Below are 24,539 nucleotides of genomic sequence, written 5' to 3'. Positions count from 1 at the left end.
GTTGACGTGCATGCATGCACGATCACGTTGACGTGCATGCATGAAGCTATGCATGGGTCGCCGCCACCGCACGCCATCTTTTCATACAAAAACCGCGCTCCTACCGCAGAACAAAACAAAATAATCGAGTAAATGCAGCCATCTGGCGGATTACACGCAATTTAAGCCGTAGACGAGCGCTTCTCGTCCTGAACGCTAGAGGGGTGTACCTATTCCGCTAGGACGAGCTCTGCTCGTCCAAAGCGGTTTGGGGACAGTTTGGGCAGGACGAGCTCTGCTCGTCCAAAACACTTAAGGGGTTAAAGCCCCTTGATAATTTGAAAGTAACGACATTCTCCTCCACGCAGCGCTTTTATCCTCGCGTGCTGGCCATGCCGTTGTGCACAGCACACTTTTTCTCCTGGGCTCCCACGGACGAGGCGCATAATTTGATGGAGGCGCAAGATTTTGGGCGCGATGCATGCTCCAGTGGTGTAGAAAATTTTAAAAAATAGGTGATAGCATCGAGAATGCTGAAGGTAGCGTTTATGAGGAGATTGGTTTCTTCTTAAAGCCGTACGAATTGAGCACTAATGTAAAAGGAGCTTTGAGGCAAGTTCTATGCTCCAGACATTTTTTTCTGCCACAGGCTAAGATGCCTTACTTTATGTATCTGATCTAGTATTGCTTGTGGCACATCCCTCTGTGTTTGGATTTTTAATGCGAAAGCATTTGTTCTCGAGCTTCCTTGTTAACCTCAAAGTTTCTGCCCCATATGTTAGCACCGGTAGAATGCAATGATTGTACACTTTTTTTTTTTTTCAACGACAGTTGTAAGCTCTGTCAGGATTTGGCAATGACTGCCATATGCACTCTCTATGCCATTGGAGAAATCACTCTTGCGCAAATCCAAAGAAATCTGATTGCCTCCAAGGGATGCTGTGCCCTCCAAGACAGGGCATTATTAGAAATTTTTTTAGGCCGCTCTAAACTTATATTTTTTGGGGTGAACGAGTTTTTCGCACTGTTCGATATTACGGTCAATTTTTCTGACCCGGCGAGGTCCGGAAAATTAGTATTGTATTGTCTACTATATTGTCTCCTAGCCCAGCCTCCAACCAAGCCATTGTAATGCGAGCAAGGCAAGCCTTTACGCATTAGGCTTAAAAGTTGACCAATCCCTCGCACAGACAGTCAAGGGAGCAACCTTCCAGCATGGCACTTGCACACCATACGACGGACATACTTGCATATTAGTTTTCTTCATTACTATTTGCGTTGCTAGTACATATATTTACTGTGCACTCAAGCTTTGCAACCACCTGCATAGTAGCTAGCTTGTAGACTCTTGAGAGAGGGGTGCTCATGCTAACAATTTGGCAACCTGCCAGTGTTCAGTTTACTGATGAAGGCGGAAAGTTAGTTTCTTTTGTCATAAATAGGAAATGAACATCAGTCATCATGCTTGTCTCAACATTCCGTAATTGATTGCCATTCATAAAAACTGCCTTCTCGTATTTCTTGACACAACACAGCTTTGTTTACATGCACCACTGAATTACATACCTTAATGTACCTAACAAGTTCTTCCTTGTTCTTGCCAGATATACTACTGCTAGGAGAGCCTGAGAGCCACTAAAATGTGGTTATCACTGAATTGAGTGTGGGGAGTGTTTGAAGTTAACTTGAACGTTTCTACGAGTTTGTGGTTGGGATCGACATCCTTGTTGCCGAGGGTGAAACGACAAGCACATTTGTTTCAAATAATTTCAACTCCCATGTCCTGTCGTAGCACTACAAAAAGATGGCTGAGCATGTCAGAGTTCATACAGTTTCGAAAACGCGTCTCAGTGCTCCTTTTGACAGGTGTGTCCAATTGCTGTGTTCTTTCTCAGGAGTTCCAGACCACTTGGAGCTCGAGCCCGTGAAGGACTGCTGCGAAACACCCGAATTTCTTGAACCAGTCCCGGACGTGCCGGTCCCAGAGTTGGAACTCAGTGCGGTAAGTAGTGCTAGTGGGTGGTGAGGGGTGCCGGCTCTGTTCTGGTGCATATATGTCGTATCTCCAACGTGCAGAATGTCATGCAGCCTCTTGCAACTGTCTCTAGTCATTGGTGCACTTGCCTCATCAGACAAGCTTGCAAACTTGAGGCAGTCTCTATTGGCCTCGTGAGCTACCGATGACGGTGCTGCGAACGGTGCTTCCGTGGCGTCACAGGGAGGACTCGCCTTTGTCGTCTGCTACGCTCCGGCTAAATAGCTTCATTTTCATGCATTTGCTCGCGCTCTGACTGCGTGCTCATGTAGCAAGGCGCTCTCCAATTACCATCTGTATCTTTTTCTGCGGTTAGAGGACAACACACCTTGTATATTAAATATATCTTCCATATAACCTCCCGACGTGATCGCCCAGTGGCTCTGGTGTTGCGCTGCTTAGCTCGAGGTCGCTGATCCGACCTCTTCCGTGGCGGCCGCATCTAAAAGGGGGCCAAATGCAGTCACGCTCGTGTGTACTTAAATTTAGGTGCACAGTAAGGAATCCTATGTGGTCAAAATTAACCCGGAGTCCTACACTACGTGCCTGATAATGATATGGTGAGTTTGGCACGTAAAATCTAAAATTTATTTTTATTTTTCATATGACCCCACCTCTCGCGGACAGGGACATGATCTCGTGACTCGGTTATAAAGCATCGCGCCGAGCCAGTAAATGAGAATTGTCAGAGCTTTGAAAATTTGAAAACAGGGCTCATGCAAAAAATTTTTGCATTGACAAAAGTGACGTTGTAGTTCAATGTGAATTTCACATTTTGCTTGTACTTTCAGTAACTTGGGGTTCCAAATGTAAAACTTTTTCTGACAACAAAAGTCTAGTTATTTTACTGAGAAGCGGTTTACCTTGAACATTAGTGTGGAACCACGTGCTATCATTCCCAATTGCCGGGCATGCTTTGCGCTATTTCCTTGCAAATAAATCTCATTACCACTTTATAATGCAGAAAAATCCATTGTTTGTTTAGGTTAGCATAATTCTATTTCTGTTCAATGCACTTTCCGACTACTGGAAACCACTTGGAAGGCATTACTTTGTCAGCGTAATACTAATACAAATATTATGTTAGAAAATGCAGAAAAGCTTGTAAACATTTCTTTATTTTCGCAATACTGCGGACATATTTTAAAAACATACAAGGGTCACGAAAAGAAAGAGGGAACAAAATACATCAAGTGGGCGGTTCTAACCAGTGGGAATTTTTAGGCAGGGCATTCGAATCATTGATTTTTTCAGAAAATTTAATTATTTGAAAAAGTTTGTTCGTGCAAATATTGGTTTAACCTACTGGTTGTGTTTGAGCCGGCAAATGCGAGATGTGTCCTTGGGAATATAGTTGTGCAGTCGTATTCCTAGTTTCCCGTAGGGAAGCTGGCGAAAGAAATTTAATCTGGCAGTTTTTCTTCTTTCTTTATGTCTGCCCCCCCCCCCCCTCCTTTATTTTTTTCTTTGTGTGTTTAGCGTGTCAGCAACTTATCAATTTTCTTGTTTTAGTTTCGGATAGTATGACCCACTTAGAGTGAAATATATTGGAAACGGTGATCTAAGGAAAAGTTGTCGCCTGTTTTTGTTACGCGATTACATTATCATCGCGGGACGAATCGAGCTCGAGGAATGTGCGCGCTACTCGTGGAAGGATCAAGGAAGCAAAGGGTTACGCTTAGCCGACTAACTTGCAAGGGGGAGCTGTGTAACAGTGGAAGTATTCCATTATAATTAGAAATTATGGTAAAGTCAGTACTGCAGCCCAAGACTACATAATTTTTACTTTACCCACTAATTTTGCCCCCCTTGTATCGGACGTTCCAGACCACATTTTGCTGCAACGTCTCTAAAGCAATGCATGCATTAACATACCGCAGCGACCACCTCGTTTTGTGAGAATGGCATCAAACTTCTTTCATGATATGCTTAATGCGTTGGGCAGCAACAAAATCGGAATGTCTGTGGCAAATGAAGTGGGCGACCGAACAGGCAGCACACGGTGAACAGACAAACACACTATTTCAGCGCAGGCACTGTAGCTGAACCGTAATAAAGTTTTACAATTCCATACCGTAGCTGAAGGCCAAATACCGCAGTTCATTGTCATAAGTCATGAGTGCGCCATGAAAACGGAAACAGCAATGAGAGAAGCCAACACCATACACGCACGTATACACACGATGACTAGCAGATGATGCCAGGAGCAATCAACACCAAGCGTGGTGATGACTATTCGGCTCGATTTCGTAAGGGAATCGTGTCCTTGAATATTCTGTACATGCTAGTCAAAAACCTGCAGACTCGCTTTTCAAAAACTTGCGCAGAACAGGGCGGCTGACAGCACCAAGTTGAGCTCGTGTAGCGAGGGCGCGCGCGGCGCGGCAGCGAAGTCCCTCCGCTGACGTCGCATGCGAGAGGGCGCCACGCAAGGATCTCGGGGCAAATACTGCTGCAGTGGCTGAGCAAGGCTGGAACCACGCTCACGCATAAATGCTCAACCAAGAGTAGGCACGTGTGCCACTTATGAGCCGTGCGTGGCAGCCATTTAAAGTAGAGAAAAAAATAATTAAACAAAGCAGTTCTGAGACTTGTAGTTTGGGTGACGTTTCACCGGGAGAAAAATAGTTAAGTATAACAAGAATGGGCACGTAAGCTCACCATCTGAGCACTGCTTCAGGTTATCTAGAGTGTATCTGTGTTTTTGGTGACCTTGTGCCAGTAAAAATAAGACTTGGGTGTTGGGTGTTAGTCCATACTGCTGTATTCGACTCAAGCAAAAGAACCAGGCAACACCAATAGAATTTATGAGGACTCATTATTGTGCATGAACCAAAAAAAAAGGGGGGGCGGGATACTGCCAGTTTTGAAATCAATGCATGTCCTCCTTTTTTTTTCCTTTGTGTAGTCACTTGTACATAGCTTACGAAATGAAATATATGAAACCAGTCTCGTATTTCTGCCGCCTGATGTTTGTATTTACTGCCTGTAGTAGTATCGGGAACATAGCTGATGCATACCTTTACTGCCTATAGTCTTGAACTGCTCAGAAATTCAACTTCTCATGGGAATCCACACACCGTCAACTTTTGGTGCACACTGTACTTGCGGAGACCTATTTCACTCGTGTGTTGTTTCACATACCTGGTGCACCCTGCTATTTGCTTTACTTTGCTATTTGCATGTCAAGCTTGGCCATTCCACGCGAAATGTCCCAGACCCTAAAATCAATCATCACCGATTCTCTTCTAAAAAATTCGGCTTGGAAAAAAATTTCCACAACTAATCCCACTGGTAGGCACAACTGAACTGTCTCTTCTCTGCAAAACACTGCAGGGCACAATTGAGTTCTGCCGTGCTTATGAACTCTCTATACGCAAAATATGGGCACACATTCTTTTATGTACGCTAAATGGCAGCAACGTATCTGTTTACAGCTGTTTGAATGTTGATTCCTCCGCAACTACATTTTGCGATAATACGTTTGTGCGACGAAAGTAAACCACGACTGCTTCGAGGTCGTTGTCAGGACCGGATAGTTATTAGACACAAGATATTGTGCACGGCGCTGATTCATTGCTTTGGTAAGTGTTGCAGATCAGAAGATTACGAATTATGCAAGAACCTGAATCATTCACACTCCGTGCTAACCGTGGCATAGGCAACAAATGTAAAGAAATTTCCTTTTTGCCCGCTATAGTCTGCTGTGAGTGTCCGTGGTCCTAGTCAAGTGCTTTTATTGTTCTGGTGAGAAACAGCAGAGAAAGAATGACTGTGTGATTATTCTGCTTCTGCGTAGGACAGAATGAGGTTAAGTTATCCACTATCTGCCACTGCAAAGAGCTCGCATCTATACAGTTTTGCCTACCTGACTGGCCCGAGCCCCCAGAATTTGAAGGGGTGAACTGCCGAACATGCGCTGTTTATGATGTATTCATACTGATTTCAAGGGACACAGCACGTGATCACTTGACAAATAGCCACAGTGCGTATGCTGCTTGCCAGAAAATAGCCGGTGGCGCATACGTGTTCTGCAGTGAAGACTCAGTTTGGGAAGGGCCTACCGGTGATATTTGTTGTGGACTTTTTGTTTGAGGCTCAGAAAAAACATTTTCTCAAGCTAACATTTCTAGATCACAAGCTGAAAGGTTAGTGCATATAATGAGCTAGGGCCTTAATGCTTAATTTAGGTCTGAATATCTTCCGAAAGTGTTTTTGGCAACCTTGGAGGTAATTTTCTGGAAGGTAATTGATTTTATAGTTGAACATTTTTAGCGCAAACTATAGCAATGAGAAAAAAATACTAAAAAAATATTGTGGCTGAAACATCAACATTGTTTATGGAAGAAAGTTTCTGAAAGTGCACAATTTTTTGCTGTTTTACTGAGCCAAATAAGCGTACGAAATTTAGTGTTCATCTATGACATCACGTGAAATTAGCATGCCAGTAGAGTATTCTGAAACAAGATTTGTCATTGTACCTAGTTTCACACTTGATTTAAAAAAAATGTTTGCCTTATTTGCAAGACTCTACTGGGCCCCCGTTTGTAATGCGCCATTTATATTACCGCCCAAATATTTAAAAAAAGTAACTTGGCGCTGATTCTACCGCACACATCAGGTAACGACGCGTACCTTGTTGAAACAACTTTATGGAACAAAGGCACAGAGACAGGCCACACCTAAATCTTAGCGGCTAGTCGCTATTCGGACTACGATGACACTTCCCTTTTCGCTGTCTACCGACCATAGAAAGTCATCTTCAGTTCCATCTAATGCATTAAGGCTCATTCACACTAGACTGACTGTTGGCGATAGCAGTTTACAGGATGGAAAACGCTGTGGCCAACGGTTTAAAGGAAGGAAAACGCTGTCGCCAACAGTCGGCAAACCAAAATTGGTGTTGTGTCGGCCTAGTGTGAAGAAGTGCCACACGTAGACAGCAAACTAGAAAATGGCGACCGGAAACCAAGGCATAACAAAAAATGTTCGTTTGATGGCACTGTGGCTAGCTACGTTGCATCGAGCTCTTTATTTTAATAATAATCAGTTTAATTTTTGACATTGAGTACAATTGGTTACGATTGTAATGGTTACGTATGTAACGGATGTTTAATGGTTAATGGATTGTAATTGGTTACGCTTGTAATGGCAATGGCAAATTTCAATGCACTTTTTATTCAAAAAAGGTGCGCGTTAGAATCGTGCAAATGCGGTACCTCCTACAGACTTTTTCTTCATCACGAAAACTTCCCAGAGCACTTACATCACCTGAATTTTTTTGTCATAAAAATACTTTGAAATTGATTAACACAACCACTAACTAGTCCAGTTTTTTCTAAGAGAATCAGTGTTGGTCAACCTTGGGTTCTGAGGCATTTCGCATGGAATGACCCAGCTGTATTTTAGATTCTTTAACTGTGCCCGTCTCCTAAAGCAGTTGATGAAGAGTTTCATAGAAATGCACATGATGGGGAAGTTTTAGAAAGTCAAGTTATACACTTGACAGTTAGCACATAGCTATGAAAGAAAGTCGTATAAGTTCTTTTTTTTCCGCTCTTAGAGTGGTTACTGGAAACGGGGCATTGACCAGTTCAGTCAAATTTTCAACTGTACAGCCTTTTTCCCACTTTGTGCTACCTTCATCTGGACAAGTTTTCTCTTTCTTTAGTAACGGGGGGCAACTGAATACAATTATTTTGTTTAGCTGGATCTGGGGCCTAATGTTTGTTCACAACCATTATGCTTTTCAGGATGAGTCTTCCGACCCCGATGAAGAGTCTGGCATAGAAACCATGCACCTGTGTGACGATGAAGGTGAGGGCATGGCACATTTTTTTTATAGTTTGTATGCAGGAATGCCCAGATTTAGTTGAATATTGTGTTGGCCATAGGCGATAACAGTAAACTTGTGCTGGGGATCTCACTTTTTATAGAATAGTCTCTGGCCAGGTAACTGTTTCAGGCTGCAAGTTTCAATTCTGTAGGTTGTAACTTGTCATGGCTGCAGTATTTCAATAAGTGCAGTAAAAATAATCTGCAGACGTCTGTTTCGTATCATCTGTTAGTCCTTTACTGCGCTTAAGTTTGGTGCATTTTCAACATGCTACGACATAGAGGTAATGCCATGGCAGCTGTGGGGCATTACGAACCACTGTGTCCTACGCCAGTTTATTTCACGCTGAGAATGCTTGAGGGAACTTTGCAGTTAGTACACTGCTTCACTCAGCATGGGAATGATTGGCTGTGCATATATTTGTCTAAGCTTAACTCTTTTTGGCAAACCATCAGTTGCAAATTTCTTTTGCGACTATGATTAGCCTTATTGAGCCTCTATTTTCTGCCATTGTGCTCTTCTTGGAAAATAAAAAATAAATGTTAGTTGCCCACGGGTACAGTTTCTTCTCAAACATCTGGATCGTGCAACATGCGCACTGGAAAGTATCACAATTTGTTGATGCACTCGAAATTGCTTGTGCCCTTGGTGTGTTTTGAACTGGCTTAGCCAAAGTATGGTGCAATTATGTTTTGTGTAATGTACAAATTCATATTTGGTGCGCTGCTTCAATTAATATCTACTTAAGAGAAAAATGTAAGGAGGCAGGAGTGTTGGTATGCTGTTCCTTCCTTTTGTGCATGTTGGTGACGCGCATTAGCTTTATTGAGCTTTTTATCTGGATAACTTGATTACTAGTACTAACTTCAGCATTCGGTTTACTGTGCTAGTTTTTATATAAGAATACGACAGATAATGAGGACCATGAACTGTGTGAGCTGTTTGTCCTTGTTTTTTTTTTTTACGGAAACCCACTCGGTAAACCGAATATTGTTTGGACTAGCCCCAGTTGAAGCCTTGGAGTAACTGCAGCGAGGCCACATGCTTTTGGGCAAGCAAACAGAAGGGAGAACTTGTGTGACACAGCCATTTCAACCACCATAATATTGCCAGAAAGCACAGAATTTTCTCTTGGCTTTGTATTGGCACGAAATCTCAACATGGATGAAGCCAGCAGCCAGGCTTTTGTGTCGTTTGGTGTAGTTTGTGGTGAAGCATGGCTGTTTCATTGCATTATGGTGTGCTGAATGTCAGGTGGTCAGCCTCTAGTTGCCCAGAACTTGTCAACTGGTATGATACAACCAGAGGAAACAAATTTGGTGGCCATGGAAAGCATCAGGGAATTTAACTGATCATCTAATTGACATGTATAAATTGTAACTGGCCCTGCCTAACACTCCCAGGGCTAAATCTAGCGCACATATTAAAGCAAATTACCTAAGAAGGTGTATGAGGGGACAGCCACTGCCATAGCTTGGTTTATAGAGCATCACTGGCATAATGCAGGAGGGTTCAGCTCCCACCGGCACTAGTTGTCTGTCCGCTTTCATTTAGATTTTTTGTTTTATTTCTTTTTGTATATTTATAGTAAAGAACAGGTAATTTCTCCTATGCTTTCCCTGGCTTCATTGTCTGTTAGTGTCCTGTGGTTGCAGGTAATAAAATCATGTCCAAGTTGGCCGTATTCTTCTTGCTGAACTATGGTAAAGGTTGCATGGTCCTTATTAGCCTCCACGAAAGCTGTGTACAGTTGACTTCCCGTTGATTTGACCTTTACAGGACTGACAAAATCGATCGAATTACACAAAGGGTCGAAAAATGCTAAATTATGCTGCTGATTAATTTGGCAGTATTTGCCCGAATCCAGCGTGCCCACTTTCTATGTGTCCAGATTAAAAAACAAAGACAATAAAGCACATAAGGGAAGAAATCTGATGTGCACCCTATGTTCTTTAGAACGAGAAATGGGTAAGGGTCTGGTGTGTTGCACAGTGGCGACTGGTTTCCTGAAGGCAGCTTCTCTGCATGGCTTTTTCATGTCGGCCGAGAAAGCGGTTTTAGCTTCATATCAGATTCCAACGCCCAGCAACATTAGGCAGAATTTTCTCGAAAAAAGAAGTATGCCTTAGAATCGGGTAAATACTGTAATTGGACATTGTAAACTAGTTATTCCTTCGAAATCTTTCTAAGGCAGGCTGAAAACGGGCGTTTTTTCACTGGAGATAATGTGCATTCAGTGCATTCGCTTTCGATTAAGCTCCAAGATTGGCGCTGCCAGTAAAGGGGTCGCTAGTGGGGTCACCATAGGGGCTCAGGTGTGTGCATGCTGACAGGCCAAGTTCGAATTATCCAGCAAAGGTCAATTTTAGAAGTGAAATAATTTGGATCCGTGCATGTGTGCTGGCTGGTACCTTTAGTTGGGATCGAAATAACCGGAGTCGAATTAATGCAAGTTTACCGTAGCTATCGTATGATACAGCGTGCCGTTATGGGTTGTCTGGTGGCGTCTCGAGTGCAGATGTATCATTTGTTGCGAGGAAACAAATTTGGTGGCCATATGTTTTACGGACTATAGTGTCTATTAGCACCATTGTTGTGATTAATATGTTGTAAAAACAGCTGGAATTTTACTTTTCCAATAGGCATGGTGCAGGGCCAACTCTAATCCAGGAGCTCAAGACAAGTTCAATAACAATAAACTCTCGGAGGAAACAGGAAGAAAACATTCTTTCTGTTTGCGTCAAGCTCCTAAGGCCTACACAAAACAAATCCACGTAAAAAGAAGTGCAGTGATGTGGCTTAGATATTGAAGGTATAATTTCGTCAATCAAGCACATCATGAAATTTTAAAGAAACTAGTAATAAATTGAGCTGCAAGAAATACACATCATTTATCACTCCAGAGTTCCTAGCTTTTCAAGGGCGGTGGTATTTTTAGGTTTTCTTCTATTGAAATGTTTCGTGTGCGGTTTCAAAGTGCTCATCGTAACTGCATAGTATATCATATGATATGCAACAATTTCCGCTCGTGTTATCACAACCACATGCTTCTTTAGTAAGTTGAGTTGTTTTGACATTTCTGGTATGAACAAATAACAATTTTTCACAAGAATACGAAAATTCATGCAAGTAGGGGGTTAAAATAAGACTCAACATTTTGGTGCAAACATAACTAAGTGCAGAAGTCTGCAGGGAGCATAAGAAAGCAATCTGTGATGAGGTAATGAAATGCACAATATTGTGAGAAAGTTAAATGCTGTTTAATGCACCAACTTCAAAGCTAGTCTCTCAGTAAGGCTATTTTCAGTTTCAGTAGACTCGAATTGGCAACAGACATTCGATGCTGCCTGTCACTGCTTTTTTTTTTTTTTCTTCTGGTAGGCACTAATAACTATTCTTATCCTTTACTATTTGGCCACAAGCAAGTTAATAAATTCATAAAATTATTTAATAGAATATAACCTAACAAGGATTAATAAATTTGTATTTGAACCTTTCAGATGTTTGCACACAATAGATGTTTTTGTTAATGTAATGACTAGCATCTTAAGACTGTTGGGCTAGTTGACGTTGCTTATAATGTTGCTGAGGGCACTTCACATGTGCTCCCTCTCAATAGCATGTTGACTTACCAAAATCTGAACTGCTGCAAGTCGATGGCATCTGTTGTGCTGTGCGACATTTCATGCCTTCTCTGCAGAGGGCTTAGACGAGCTGCCAGACGAGTTCAAACTGGACGACAAGCTTTTCGAGGTGTTTAGGAACGTGTGCGGCGTAAGGTTGCACCAGAAGCGCAGCGTGCCGGTCATCCCATCAACGCCCCCGCCGTTTGCAGCTTCACCTACTCTGGATCTGGGCTACTTTGAAGGTGAGCATTGCTCCTGTGGACTGGCACAAAGACCACCGGTATGCGGTCGACAACTGATTTTTTTATTGGACATCCGCGATAATTTGGATGCCTTTGCTGTAATGGCAATACGAAATGGTGATGTAAAAGAACCTGTGCGTGCTTGGTGGCTGTGGCATTCGGCTGCCGAGCTAAACGTCTCCTCCCCTCCCTCCCTCCCTACCTTCCTCCCGCCCCCCATGGCCTTTCACGCGATCGAAGAAGTTGAGTTTGCTCTCCGCCATGCATTTGCTCCCCATGAAAGCGCACGTCCCTCGCGCGCCTTCACTCTCGCATACAGCATATGGCCAATGAGTGTTTTCTACATCCGGATGCGACCATCGAAGAGTGAGCCCTTAACAGCTTCGCTGTAAAAATCTGGTTTGTTGCACAGCAAATAATGCACAGGAAAGTCATGCTTTGGGGTCAACAAAATTCTCCAGTACATCACTTTTGCTTGACAGTATCGTAACTGCAGTTATTCAATGTCGTGAAGGAATGATAGCTGCTCGATATGTTCGGGGAGCACCGACCACCTTCCTGTATATAACAAACAAACAGTCTTTATTTTTTTTCTGTAACTTTACAGAAACGGTGACAGGAGCAAAAGGCATCAAGGCCTGACAGAGGCTCCTGCTCCGTTCAAAAAAATTTGACAACAGCAACAGCTTTCATGTAGCACAAAAGTAAATACAACAACGTCGTTTTAAGATATTGTAACAAACAAGACAGCTTTGTTGACTAACAGATTACGTGATAAATAAACACTAGAATTGAAATTAATCACTACTTCGTGACATGTGAGACATTGGTATTATGTAACATACACTCAATATAAACATAAAGATACATCACAAATTGTCAACATAATAACCAGGGTGGAATCAATACTAAGTAAGATTGTACGGTGTTAGATCTTTAAACAGCATGAAGAACATATATAAAATATAACAGGTAGCAAGCAAGAAAAATTAACATGTAATTACAGCACGCATTAGATATATAATAGGAAGTGAAAATAATCAGTTATATTCGATTTCTTTTTCAATTAACAAGACCTTGAAAGATTTCTTAGTAAGCATATTGTACTCTGTAGATCCCAGACGATTCAGCAAGGCCGAGATTTGATAGGTTACATGTTGTCTGCCATAATTGGTTCTCGTCCGCGTAACTCGAAAAGCTTTCCTACGTAGTGGATACTGATTTTGTGATTGTGACCCGTGGACATCAGAAAGTTTATTATCTTTTATATATTGTAATAACTTATAATAGTAAATTTGGGAGGCCTTTAATAGGTCATGTTTTATAAACAAAGGCTCTGTTCTCAAGTGTTGTGGCCTTCCGTGATAATTTTCGAAAAATCTCAGCACTCTCTTTTGTAATATAAGTTTATTGTAGTTCTGCGTATATGTAGTGCCCCATACTAATATACAATACGAAAGCCTAGAATAAAATAATGAATAATATAGCACTCTCTTTAACCAAACAGGTATAATGTCACTTATTTTAAAGAAACAACCTGTAATTTTGCTAAGCTATGCTGTAAGGTTAATAACATGGGTATTCCAGGATAGGTCCTCTCTAAACCACACCCCAAGAAACTTGTGAGCTTGTACCTGTTCCAGTTTAGCCCCACAGAACATAACTGTAATTTTATATTGACGCAGTTTGTTAATTGGTGCAAATAATATGTACTTAGTTTTGTTGACATTTAATTGTAACTTATTGATGTGTAACCAATTTGATAGCCGATCTAAATACGTATTAACTGAACTTTGCAATTCTGCTATCGATCTGTCTGCAAAAAACACATTAGTATCATCGGCGTACATTATTAATTTTTGGGAAAATGGTATTAGAGCAAGATCATTAATATATAGGTTAAACAGTAGTGGACCTAATATGGACCCCTGGGGGACACCATTTTGAATTTTGAGTTTCGGTGACATTACTTTATTGACTGAAACATATTGGTATCTATTTGTAAGGTAGCTTTGGAATAATTTTAATGCAATACCGCGTATTCCATAATCATGTAGCTTATCTAAAAGCACGTTATGATTCACCGAGTCAAACGCTTTCCTTAAATCTATGAATAGCCCGATAGTGTGTAGCTTCTGTTCAAAGTTTTCTATGATTTGATGTTTAGCATTCAGTAGTGCCTGCTCACAAGATCTTCCTTTCCGAAAACCATACTGCGCGTCACACATAATATTGTATTTTTTCATGAAACCTTCAATGCGGATATTTATGACTGTTTCAAAAACCTTCGATAATACAGGAAGTACTGAAATAGGTCGATAATTATTGGGACTGTGATCTGTACCTCCTTTATGTATTGGGCATACTCTAGCTACTTTAAGTGCATCAGGAAATATACCGGATTCAAACATTGAGTTAGCAATGTAAGCTATGGGGATAGAAATTATGTCTGCTACATGTTTAACCGGAACTGAAAGGATATCAATACCAGAAGCGGTATTTTTTAGATTTCCGATTATGCTGACAACTTCATTCATTGTTGTAGGCGAGAAAACAAGTGAATTCAGAAGTCCCTTTCTTTCCGTGTTCGCAGTGTTTGATAGATTTGTAGGTAGTATATATTCTCCACTACGTATAAATTGAGCATTTAGGGCTGTAGCAGCTTCTTCATCACTTAGAGTACCCTGAGCTGTCGTTACATTTATGGTGTTACTAGCTTTTTTCCTATTGGTTATATCATTAACAGCCTGCCAGACCTTCCTTGAATTATCTGAAATCCGAGTAAATAAATTTTCATAATACTGTAGTTTTGCACGTTTTAAATCAGTATTTAGCTTATTTCGATAGTCTTTAAACTGAGCAAGTTTAGTCAGATCTCTACTTTTAACGAAGGTGTGGTATAATTTGTTTTTCGTCTTGATTCTACTCAAAAGCAAACCAGTAACCCACGGTTTTCTATTCTTGTTTTTACGATTCCTACTGCATTTAAGAGGAAAAGCCAGGTTGTAGCAATGTTTAAAGCTGTCATGAAAATAATTGTACGCTTTGTTTGGGTCCGAAGTTGTCATCACCAATTCCCAGTTTACTTTTTCAATATGTGAGCGGAACGTTTCCAGTGACTTTGAATTGACGCTCCGATAAGAAGCAGATATTTTAGTGTCCTGAGCTTTTACAACCGGCTTGAAACAGAAGACTGGCAGGTGATCACTGATATCTAGCGTCAGCAGACCAGCAGTAGCATCCTGGCAAAACATATCAGTGATACATACGTCAAGCAACGTTGCACTCTCTGCCGTGATCCGCGTCGATAAGTTAAGATTTTCACATGCGTATGATTTGATTATATTCTTGAATTCTCTTGTACTTACATCGTTTCCAAGCATGTTAATATTCACATCCCCAGTAATTAAAAACATAGTGCCACTGCTACTTAAAAAATGTAAGAGATCTTCTGCAAAATTAAGAAAATGTCTCTTCCTGCCGCAGGGTGGCCTATAGATAACACAGTAGTACCCGCATTTTGTATAAATAACGAGACATTCTACGTTTTCGTGACAGTATATTCGTGTAATAATTCCTACTGGATACAACTTTTGACATACATGGCAAGACCGCCACCGCGAGAGCAGTTTCTTATTAGTCCTTCATATTTATATCCATCAAATTGTGGTGGACTATCCCGTTCAGTAAGCCACGTTTCTGTGAAGCATAAAATATCAAACTTGCATTTGAAGTTCTCAAGCGCCTCTTGCAGTTTTTCACGCTTATTTCTCATACTTCGTGCGTTCAAGTGAAACACCGATATCCATTTTTTATAACTTATATCACCATAATATGCATTAAAAGAGTCATAATCATGATAAGAGCAGACATTATGGCTGAGTCCCATCATGTTTGCATCTGCGCTATTAACAGATGAACCGAAAGTACAGACATCGGGTAGAGTCATCCTTGTTAATTATAGTGCTTAAAAAGTGCAAGGAGACTGAGGAGGCGCTTCACAGTTTACTTCAAGTCCTCCAAATCGCACACACTTCTGATAACCACTGCACGTTCACCATTTTTCTTTCGCACCAACACCTTACCATTTGTATGCCAAACAAACGCATATCCAGCGCTCCTTGCCCAATCCTTAGTTGTAAACAGAAGTTCGCGGGAAAGTCGAGTCATATTCTCGCAGATGTACACATTTCCACTTTCTTTCTTTAACTCTTTTTTGTTTGCAAGCCAGGAATCGCGCTGTTTCTGCCTTGCAAAGCGAATTATGATCCCACGCGTCTTTCCCGGCTTCGCTGCAAGTCTGTGCACAGCGGTGACTTCATCCATCATTATATGTGGTTGGCAAATGTTATCTGCAATACTGTTTACCTTTTCGATCAAGTTTTCGTTTTGTTTCTTGAATGCCATGTATCTCGATGTTAAGACGACGGCTGCGCCATTCTAAGTTATCAACGTCTAGTCTGAGCTGATCAACTTCTTTAAGGCTAGAGTTTTCAAGGATTCCAACACGTTTTTCCAGTTCTTTTGTTGATTTTTCTTGGGCAAGTAGTCGCGTTTGAAACTGGTCAAACTTATCCGAAATCACCTGAACAGATTCCTCGATTGACTGAACTTTTCCGGGTAAGCTAAGTAGGGAATCGAGCTTGGTTTCAATTGCATACATGCGCATGCATAACTCTTTCTCGTACCTGGAACTTTCTACAGCTGTTTCGTTTGTTATTGCCTCCTTTACAAGTGTCGCATTCCCAATTTTTTCCGGCGCCGTCGCGTCTAGAGCCAAGCAGCTCCTCGGTAACTCCCGAACATTCACCGAAGTGAAACCTAAACTTGCACTCCGTGCAGGTTATGAAAAGCCCATTTTCAGGGAGCTCCAGTCTACATACACAACACCGCGACATGGCAATGCTCTCCCCAATTCAAATCGCGCAATGCAAGACATATGGCAGCAGCGGCAGCGATACACAGATCACAGTAAAAGGTAACTAACCTGTAAGTACAGTAAGAAGAGTTCAGACGACGTGTCTACCACCGCTGCCACTGCCGCCAAATGCCAAGCAACGCCCCGTTCCGCCTTGTGCTGGCCGCTTGGTTGCCTACGTCAGGTGATGCAGTGGGCGATCGGGCTGACCGGATCAACTTTTCAGTCGTAGTGAAGAATAGCTTCACGGCCTTGCAGACAGATGCGGCAGGTAGGACAGCGGAGAACGATGCGTCTCCAGGAAGCAGGCAGGCAATGTTGAACAGCTGTAAGTACAGTAAGAAGAGTTCAGACGACGTGTCTACCACCGCTGCCACTGCCGCCAAATGCCAAGCAACAATTCCTTCAGACCGAAAAGAGCCGCTCACTGGACACACTAGTCTCCGATATCGGCAGGTATCCCTTGAGCTGATAGTATCGGGCAGCCATAAGCATCAGCAAAAGCTTATGACAGTGCCCCCTTCCTACTTTATGTGCTTCACTGCAAGACAAATATGCTTCACCACAATACATGTTGTGTGCTTCGCCGCATAACATTGCTGTATTGCGGCGAAGCTGACTTAAAAAAAAAATTTCACAGTTTCGCCCTAAGGGCGAAGCAATGAATGCGATAGCAACACAGCAATGTCATACGAAGTAAGGTGAGCGGCTTTGGTAGCAATATGAATTGTAGTAAACATGAGCTGATTAAGTAAGCAGGTGTGCTGCGGCGTAAGTAGACCGACATGAAGAGAGACTCAATGACCACGAGAAGGCGCGTGTGAAACGGTGGTGTTGATGAGAAGCGCTGCCCGTGGGCCGCGCGTGCGAAGGGACACACCTGTAGCGCTGCACTGCCGATCCGGGCAGCATTGCATGTGTAGCGTGCGTTGGAAAATGTGGCCCGACTATTACTAACTGTGGTGTGAGCGCGCACAAAAACACATGAATAGATCACACTGAATGACTGCAGACAACGACTGTCAAAACGCTGGCAGCAAGCGCATATACGCCGCAACGGGGAAGGTACGTGCGGTCTATCGCTTCAACGGAAACTGAGCGGCGAATGTAAAGGTCAGAGCCGTGTGGAGATAAGAGACGGTGCGAGCGAGCGACGAGCGCGGTTGTTGGCAGAGTAGAAATGCGCCCCCCCCCCCCCCCCTACGCTCCCTCCGGCGCTCGCTTCTCGCTTCCTTGCTTGCGCGTGGAAGATTGAGTGCGTTCGCTCTCCGTGACAGCGTGCGTCCCCGCACACTTCCGCTCGGGCATACGGCGCGCGGCGAAGATTTTATCTATACGGAACCTCACGGCGACGACGACGCCGACGGCAGAAATCCGGTGGAAGTGTCCATATAATTGCTATCGCAATAAAACCAACAGCAGTTTTTGTGGGTTCTAATAGAAGTGTCTTTCAAATCGAATATTCGAAGTTTCGGATATTCGCACAATAATACTTGTTAGCCCTCCATGCCCTAGCTTTTGTGTTGCATTCATGTGTTGCATTCATGTGTTGCATTCATGTGTTGCATTCATGTGTTGCATTCATGTGTTGCATTCATGTGTTGCATTCATGTGTTGCATTCATGTGTTGCATTCTTGTGTTGCATTCAGCACGGGGTTTGTAGTGAATGGTAGCTTCGCTTATGTTTAGTGTAGTGTGCAATGTGACAGATGCCTTGGGAACGAGCTCTCCTACCTTGATCTGCATGCTAACGCTAATCCTTTGTAGGTTTCTCTAACAGTCACTTGGATTACAATTTTTCCTTGCATGAAGTGGTGCGCCATCTGTTACATTTCGTGACAGTCAAAGAGGGACAGGAATCAACTTGTCAACTTTTGGCAGCAGTGCAGCCTGCAGCAAGCTTCATGTCAGCTGTGATGCAACAAGTTACTATATATCTGGAAAATAACTGGCCCACACTTTAAGGTATCGTACTGATGAAGCCAATGACCTTGGCTCGGAGAGACGTTATCAAGAGAGGGAGCAGACGGAATGTCATTGTACTCTGTATGTTTACTTTAGCTCATAAAATTTCCATGCATTGTACTCATGCTGATCCCTCGTGATTTTCACAGATGACTTTGTGGACCTCAACACCATCGAAAAGCCTATACAAGACGAGCTTCAGTACGTGCCACTGGACTGACCGAGCGCCACCGAAGACCTTGTAACCATGACTTGCAGTCCATGTTGGCACCTGATTGACTCAGCAGTGCCGAGTGTGCTCAGTTTTTAAGACCTTTTTTCTTCTTAGAGTGCAGGTAGGAAAGGACAGCACATAATCTGAACTTCCTCAATTCTGTGTGGCTGCTTCACTAAAAAAAACCCATAAATGTGGGATCTCAGATTATGTGTTGGGCCTGCCGACAAGTTTCTGGCACAGCATTCAGGCTTTCGGAATGCACCTGTATAGGCTGTAAATAAAATACTCTTCTAAACACCAAAGCAATGTATTTGAACCAGAGTTGCTAGTGTGGCTGATGTGGCCCAACTCTTTGCCCCCCTTTGCCCAGACTCCACAACCTCATCGCTGAAGGTATAAAGAAACCTAGTGTTCAAAGCTTACATGGTTTGAAACGAAATTTCCCAGCAATAACGCATTCTTTATGCATTGTTTCCTGACCTCTGCTTGCATTCCTGCAAGTGCTAAGCAGGGCTTGGGCCTTTTAACTCGATAGTGGAAGAAAAGAGATGGTTCACTGTTGCTGGGGTGTGCTGTTGGCATGAGCACTGTGCTGCCTTTTCATCCACTTGAATTTATTTTATTATAAGTACGACCATGTAATTGTATAGTTTCTATTCAATTAAAGAAACGTCCTTGGCATCATTGTCATTCAGCTTTTTTACCTCGTACACTAAATTGTGAGAGGTGCAAGCCAGAGAGCCCTCCTCTAAGCCTTTCTTCCCAAGGCAATTGAAAACGTTGTGCCTTCACAGGGCTCAGAATACACATGAGTGTATCTATAGTTGCAATAACAAACGTGCAAAACATCAGCTGTTTGCAAAAAAAAAAAAAGGTGCGCCTTACTAGCCTGATGAGTTGGTGGTAAGGTGTGTGTGTGTGTGCATCGCGAAGATTCTTTGGACTCCATAACCTAATCTGTTCGGTTAAAGAGATGTGTACTGAAGAGAAACACTAATCTCTTGAGTCTACTTTGGTTAATTTTGTTGTAAGAAGTTCATTGGAAGAGAAAATTAAAGCCAAACTTCTATTTTTAGTTTCGCACCGATATGCCAGCACAGCCGTGCCAGTACGTTGTCACGAATTTCAATTTACTAGAAAAAAAAAATCTTTAACATGGTCCTGAACATAAACGTAACACTTTGCTAGCCGTAAACAATGTCGTAAGTCGCTCTAGTACCGAGAACCATTCAAAACAAAGTGTCGTAAAAGCATTTCATCAGGGGCAGGGAGAGGATGGAAAGCCTTCGGAGACCTGAACAGAAACCTTGGGCGGCATGCATTTGTGCTTTTAGAAGAGTGGTCTGGTCAGGCAGATGAAATTTTTCGGACAAGCAATATCTGCCTCTTTGAATAATCCAGGTCAAGGAATAAAATGGTGCTATCTGCCACAGACTATTTTTAAAAGTGCTGTAAAACTTTAAAATGATTGGCCCAATATGGCTACGCTAAAAGAGGCAGCATGCCCATTGCCACCATTCACCACGTGTAGGATAGTTAGTGCCTTGTGGCATATGTGGCATTGTTACACCTTCATGATCAGGCCGGGTCGTAATGCAAAAGCATGTAACTGTTCTTTGCCAGAGATCGCCATTGTTGCAGTCATCGCCTTGCAGCTTTTGGCGCTAGCATTTGTTGACGCTAGCATTTGTGCACATGCACAAATGCTAGCGTCGCATAAACATATGGTTCTGGTAATGCTTTTATTAACCCCAATATGCTGCATAGCCAGCTACCTGCTAAATTGTTGATAATGTCCTTCTTTAGAATACCTCACACAAAACTTGCGCGATATTTTTTTTTGAGGCATAGTAGTTCAAACATTAATGTTGGATGGTGCAGGCGAGTTAAATCTTGGAACGCATATCGCAGTACGCTAAATAGCTGTGAAAGAAGTAGGCCACTACACTTAACAAGGTGAAAGAATTTGTTACTTTTGATGCGATTCAATGTAGCACACCGAACTCGGTCCCGACGGTTCCATTTGAAGCACCGGAGTAGGTAGATGCCTGATATGCAGCTTGATGCATGTGCGTGCCACTTTGTGCATGCTCTGCATTGGATTATAGCCTGGGGTTCGTGCTTTGCCAGACAGTGAACAGAAACGGATAACTGACATTGGATATATATATATACATATATATATAAAGGCTGTGCAAGTGAAAATTAAGATACAATGAGAACCGCACCACTGTTCTGCAGGCTGTGGGGATTGACGTATGTTGCTTGCACTGGAACTGCATGTGAAAGCGGACAGTGAAAGCATCACGGACGGTGAAAGCAACAGACGGAACACAGCGCTAACAACTGAGTGTTTATTGGACGAGAGCAGATATGTATATGTGTGTGTGTGTATATATATATATATATATATATATATATATATATATATATATATATATAGACACCCAGAAGGAATGTACAAGGAAGACACACAAACAATTCAACCTAGCAAGTTCAACTGACACAGGCACCTAATGTGACAAACGCTCAATTCTTGGCGCTGTGTCCCGTCTAGCTGTTTCTTTTGCCGTCCGTGTGCTTCTGCGCTGCTGTGTAAAGAATGTCATACCAACTAGCCCACCAGTCTGTCGTTTTGAATCCGCAATGCTACCCGACCATGATTACCCTGAAAAGATGAGCGACTCGCGGCTAGTCTTCTGCATGACCGGGTAAATATATACCCTGCAGTCTGTGTGCAAGAAATGTTTTGACGAGCTCCTTGTTGCCACCAGCAAAGCCATTGAACAGGTGGCGATGTTCACCAAGTTCTGCGTCAATGGGGGCCTCATTCACCCTTCGGAGAAGCTCTTCTCATTTGTAAAGACGCCCTTGAAACCACTGTTTACGATGTGGTTCAGTTACAAGCTGCACAGTGACAGCTTGGAAGAGCTTGTCTACGATCTGCACAAAAATGTCATATTGGGCTGTGCACCGCATGGCCCCAGCCTTACCAAGTTACAAAATTATTTTTGGTCGTCAGTTTTCCCTTCTACACAAAGGCACTCAACAAAGAGAGTCTTCCCGTGAAAAGAAGCATATGAAGCTCAGTCGCGTCACTTAGGAGAGAATAATATCAGGCTGACAATGTTCTGTTTGAACTGTTTGTGAACAAATTAAAAGTTTTTTTCTCGTGAAAAAGAAAGCAGCAGCTCAGGTGCGTCGCGTAGCAAAAAATAATCGATGACGGAGAATGGTTTGTTCTAAATGAATTGTGAGCCACTCTTTAAAAATTAGATGTTTGCGTAAACAGTGCATCAAAAAATAAAATGTTTGCTTCCGAGTTACCACTGGGAATTTTGTTGCTTAGCGTTCGTTAAGGTGTCAGCCGTTGTAAATCGTCTAAAGCAAGCTACATTCTACCATCGACGCACGCTCAACCGGATTGTTACCTTGGCGCCTTTCAATTGCGAAAGGGCTAGCATAGCCACTCTATCGCTATTTGCTGCCATGCACGAGCGAGAATATATATTACGAAGTTTTCTCTTTTTTTGTTATTGCATATTCGGCTGCGCTCGCGGATGATCACATTCCACGCAGCGCCCTCGCACTGCGTCTGCTAGCCGCCGTTTCGGCCGACGTATAAGCGTGTGTCAGCGCCATCTGGTGCTTTCCTTCCAAAGGGACACGCGCGAGCCGGCGTGCTCAACACACTTCCCCATTCTAGCCACTGTAGCGTAGCTACGACGCCTCTCCACAGCGGATCACTGTGGCGTCAGCTTCACCTGCCACAGGCGCTCCGGCGGCTCAAGGTCACTGCGACGCGATGAATGACCTTGGGGTACATGGCGTAGTAGAGCTTTCGCTCTAAAACTCCGATGTCCCTCCGATTACCACCTTGAAACAGATCCATAGATTTAACGCGTTAGCGTTAAGGAGCCCGTGATACCCATTGATGAAAAACGAGCGTAATGTATCACTACATTTGTAAATTTAACCCGAAAAAAAAAACATGAATTTCGGAATTGGTCCACAAAAAAACCCTATTTCTCACTGATTATCAGCTTGAAATATAGCACCCAATTATTACCCCCCAAATTAAAAAAGTACATCAAACCCGAGAACGAACAACCCAAAGTAAAGACTACTCCCGTTAATTTTCCCATAGCTGTCTATGTATACGCGTATTGCTTATAGTGCAGTTGTGGGAGACGAAATACCGGTTACAGTGTGGTTGCCTGGAAGTTCAGCAGTCAATTGAGACGGCAGCCTCTCAAGCCGCAGATATACTCCGACGTAACGTGCATGTCTAGCTCCGCGACGTCATGGTGGTGAAACAACGACGTGACCGATGTGTCTGGCGCCGTCGGGCGCGTGAATAGCTCCACTCCTATTTTTCGCCAGCCGCGCTGGCCACGCATCTCGGCATTGCTCTCACAGAGCTGGCAGAATGACGCAAAGACGGGAGCGCGCGAAAGCGCGTCCGCCGCTGTGGCTCTCTGGGCATTAACAGGCATGGTGTCACGCATGCACAAGCAAACATGACCACATCTCACCCGATGACCGCGGAAACTCGCTGTCGACCCCACCAAAACCAAAGGAGAGGGGCACAAGGCCCTGGAGCGGTTACTAAACACCTACCCAGGCAGCCAACAAGACCTCATCGACGCCATCAAGAACAAGTGCTATGGAGATCCAGCTTCCACGCAACCATGTACAACACCATACATGGGACAACCCAATCCACTTTTGGACGAACCTGTCACAGAAAACGAGGCGAGAGCAGCCATCGCAGCCACCACCCGTAACACAGCGGCGGGCACGGACTGCATCACGAACACCATGATCAGAAACCTTAGCGACAAGGCCATCTCCTCGCTCACGGCCTTTCTCAACCAACACTGGGAACAAGGTACGGTGCCGGTGATGTGGAAACACGCACGCATAATCATGATCCCCAAACCGGGGAAGAAATTGGCAATTGAAAATCTCAGACTCATCTCGCTCACATCCTGCCTCGGCAAGGTGTACGAGAAAATTATACACAAGAGACTACAGAGACACTTAGAAGACAACAAGCACCTGCCAGACACCATGTTTGGTTTCCGCGCAGGCTTGTCCACACAAGACGTTTTACTCCAAATCAAGGAAGAAGTCCTCAGCAACGTTCCCCGCAGCGGCGAACATGCCCTCCTAGCAATCGACATCAAAGGAGCTTTTGACGTCAGCCACCAAGGAATCCTAGAAGGGCTCACCAACACCAACTGCAGTGAGCGAACGTACAAGTACGTTCAGAGCTTCCTAAGCCACCGCACCGCAGAGCTGAAGATTGGGGAGATCCAGACTGCAGTATACCACCCTCCCAACAAGGGCACACCACAAGGAGCAGTCATCTCACCCACGCTCTTCAATGTCGCCATGATCGGCCTCGCAAGAAAACTGGAGGACGTAGAAGGCCTCTGCCACTCCTTCTACGCAGACGACATAAGACTCTGGACCACAACAGGGTCCCTTAATTATTGAAAAAGAAGAATGGCTGCAAACTGCAGCTGACGTCATCCAAGAATACGTCAGCCAACTACAATGCTCGCCCGAGAAATCTGAACTGGTACGAGTCTGGCGAGGCCGGAGTAACCACACAGTCCCCACAGACCCAACACGAAAACTCGACGTACACCTCAACGATAGCCTCATACCAGAAACATCATTGCTCAGGGTGCTGGCCATGTGGCTGCAGTCTA

The 24,539-nt window shown here is 43.4% G+C and overlaps 1 protein-coding gene across 1 annotated transcript in view; it reads left to right on the top strand.

Annotated features, from left to right (window-relative positions):
• LOC119458285 (uncharacterized) overlaps positions 1–19,500 on the top strand; it is a 52,871-nt gene extending 33,371 nt beyond the window's left edge. The window contains exons 7-10 of the mRNA XM_037720119.2: positions 1,875–1,981; positions 7,768–7,831; positions 11,551–11,718; positions 18,752–19,500. Coding sequence (XP_037576047.1) covers positions 1,875–1,981; positions 7,768–7,831; positions 11,551–11,718; positions 18,752–18,822 — 410 coding nt within the window. The 3' untranslated portion in view covers positions 18,823–19,500. The remainder of the gene's footprint in view (positions 1–1,874; positions 1,982–7,767; positions 7,832–11,550; positions 11,719–18,751) is intronic.
• Positions 19,501–24,539: the final 5,039 nt, after the last annotated feature.

Source organism: Dermacentor silvarum, chromosome 7, assembly GCF_013339745.2.
Source record: "Dermacentor silvarum isolate Dsil-2018 chromosome 7, BIME_Dsil_1.4, whole genome shotgun sequence".
In the NCBI taxonomy this organism is placed as follows: Eukaryota; Metazoa; Arthropoda; class Arachnida; order Ixodida; family Ixodidae; genus Dermacentor; species Dermacentor silvarum.
This window is presented reverse-complemented; position numbering and strand designations above follow the sequence as displayed.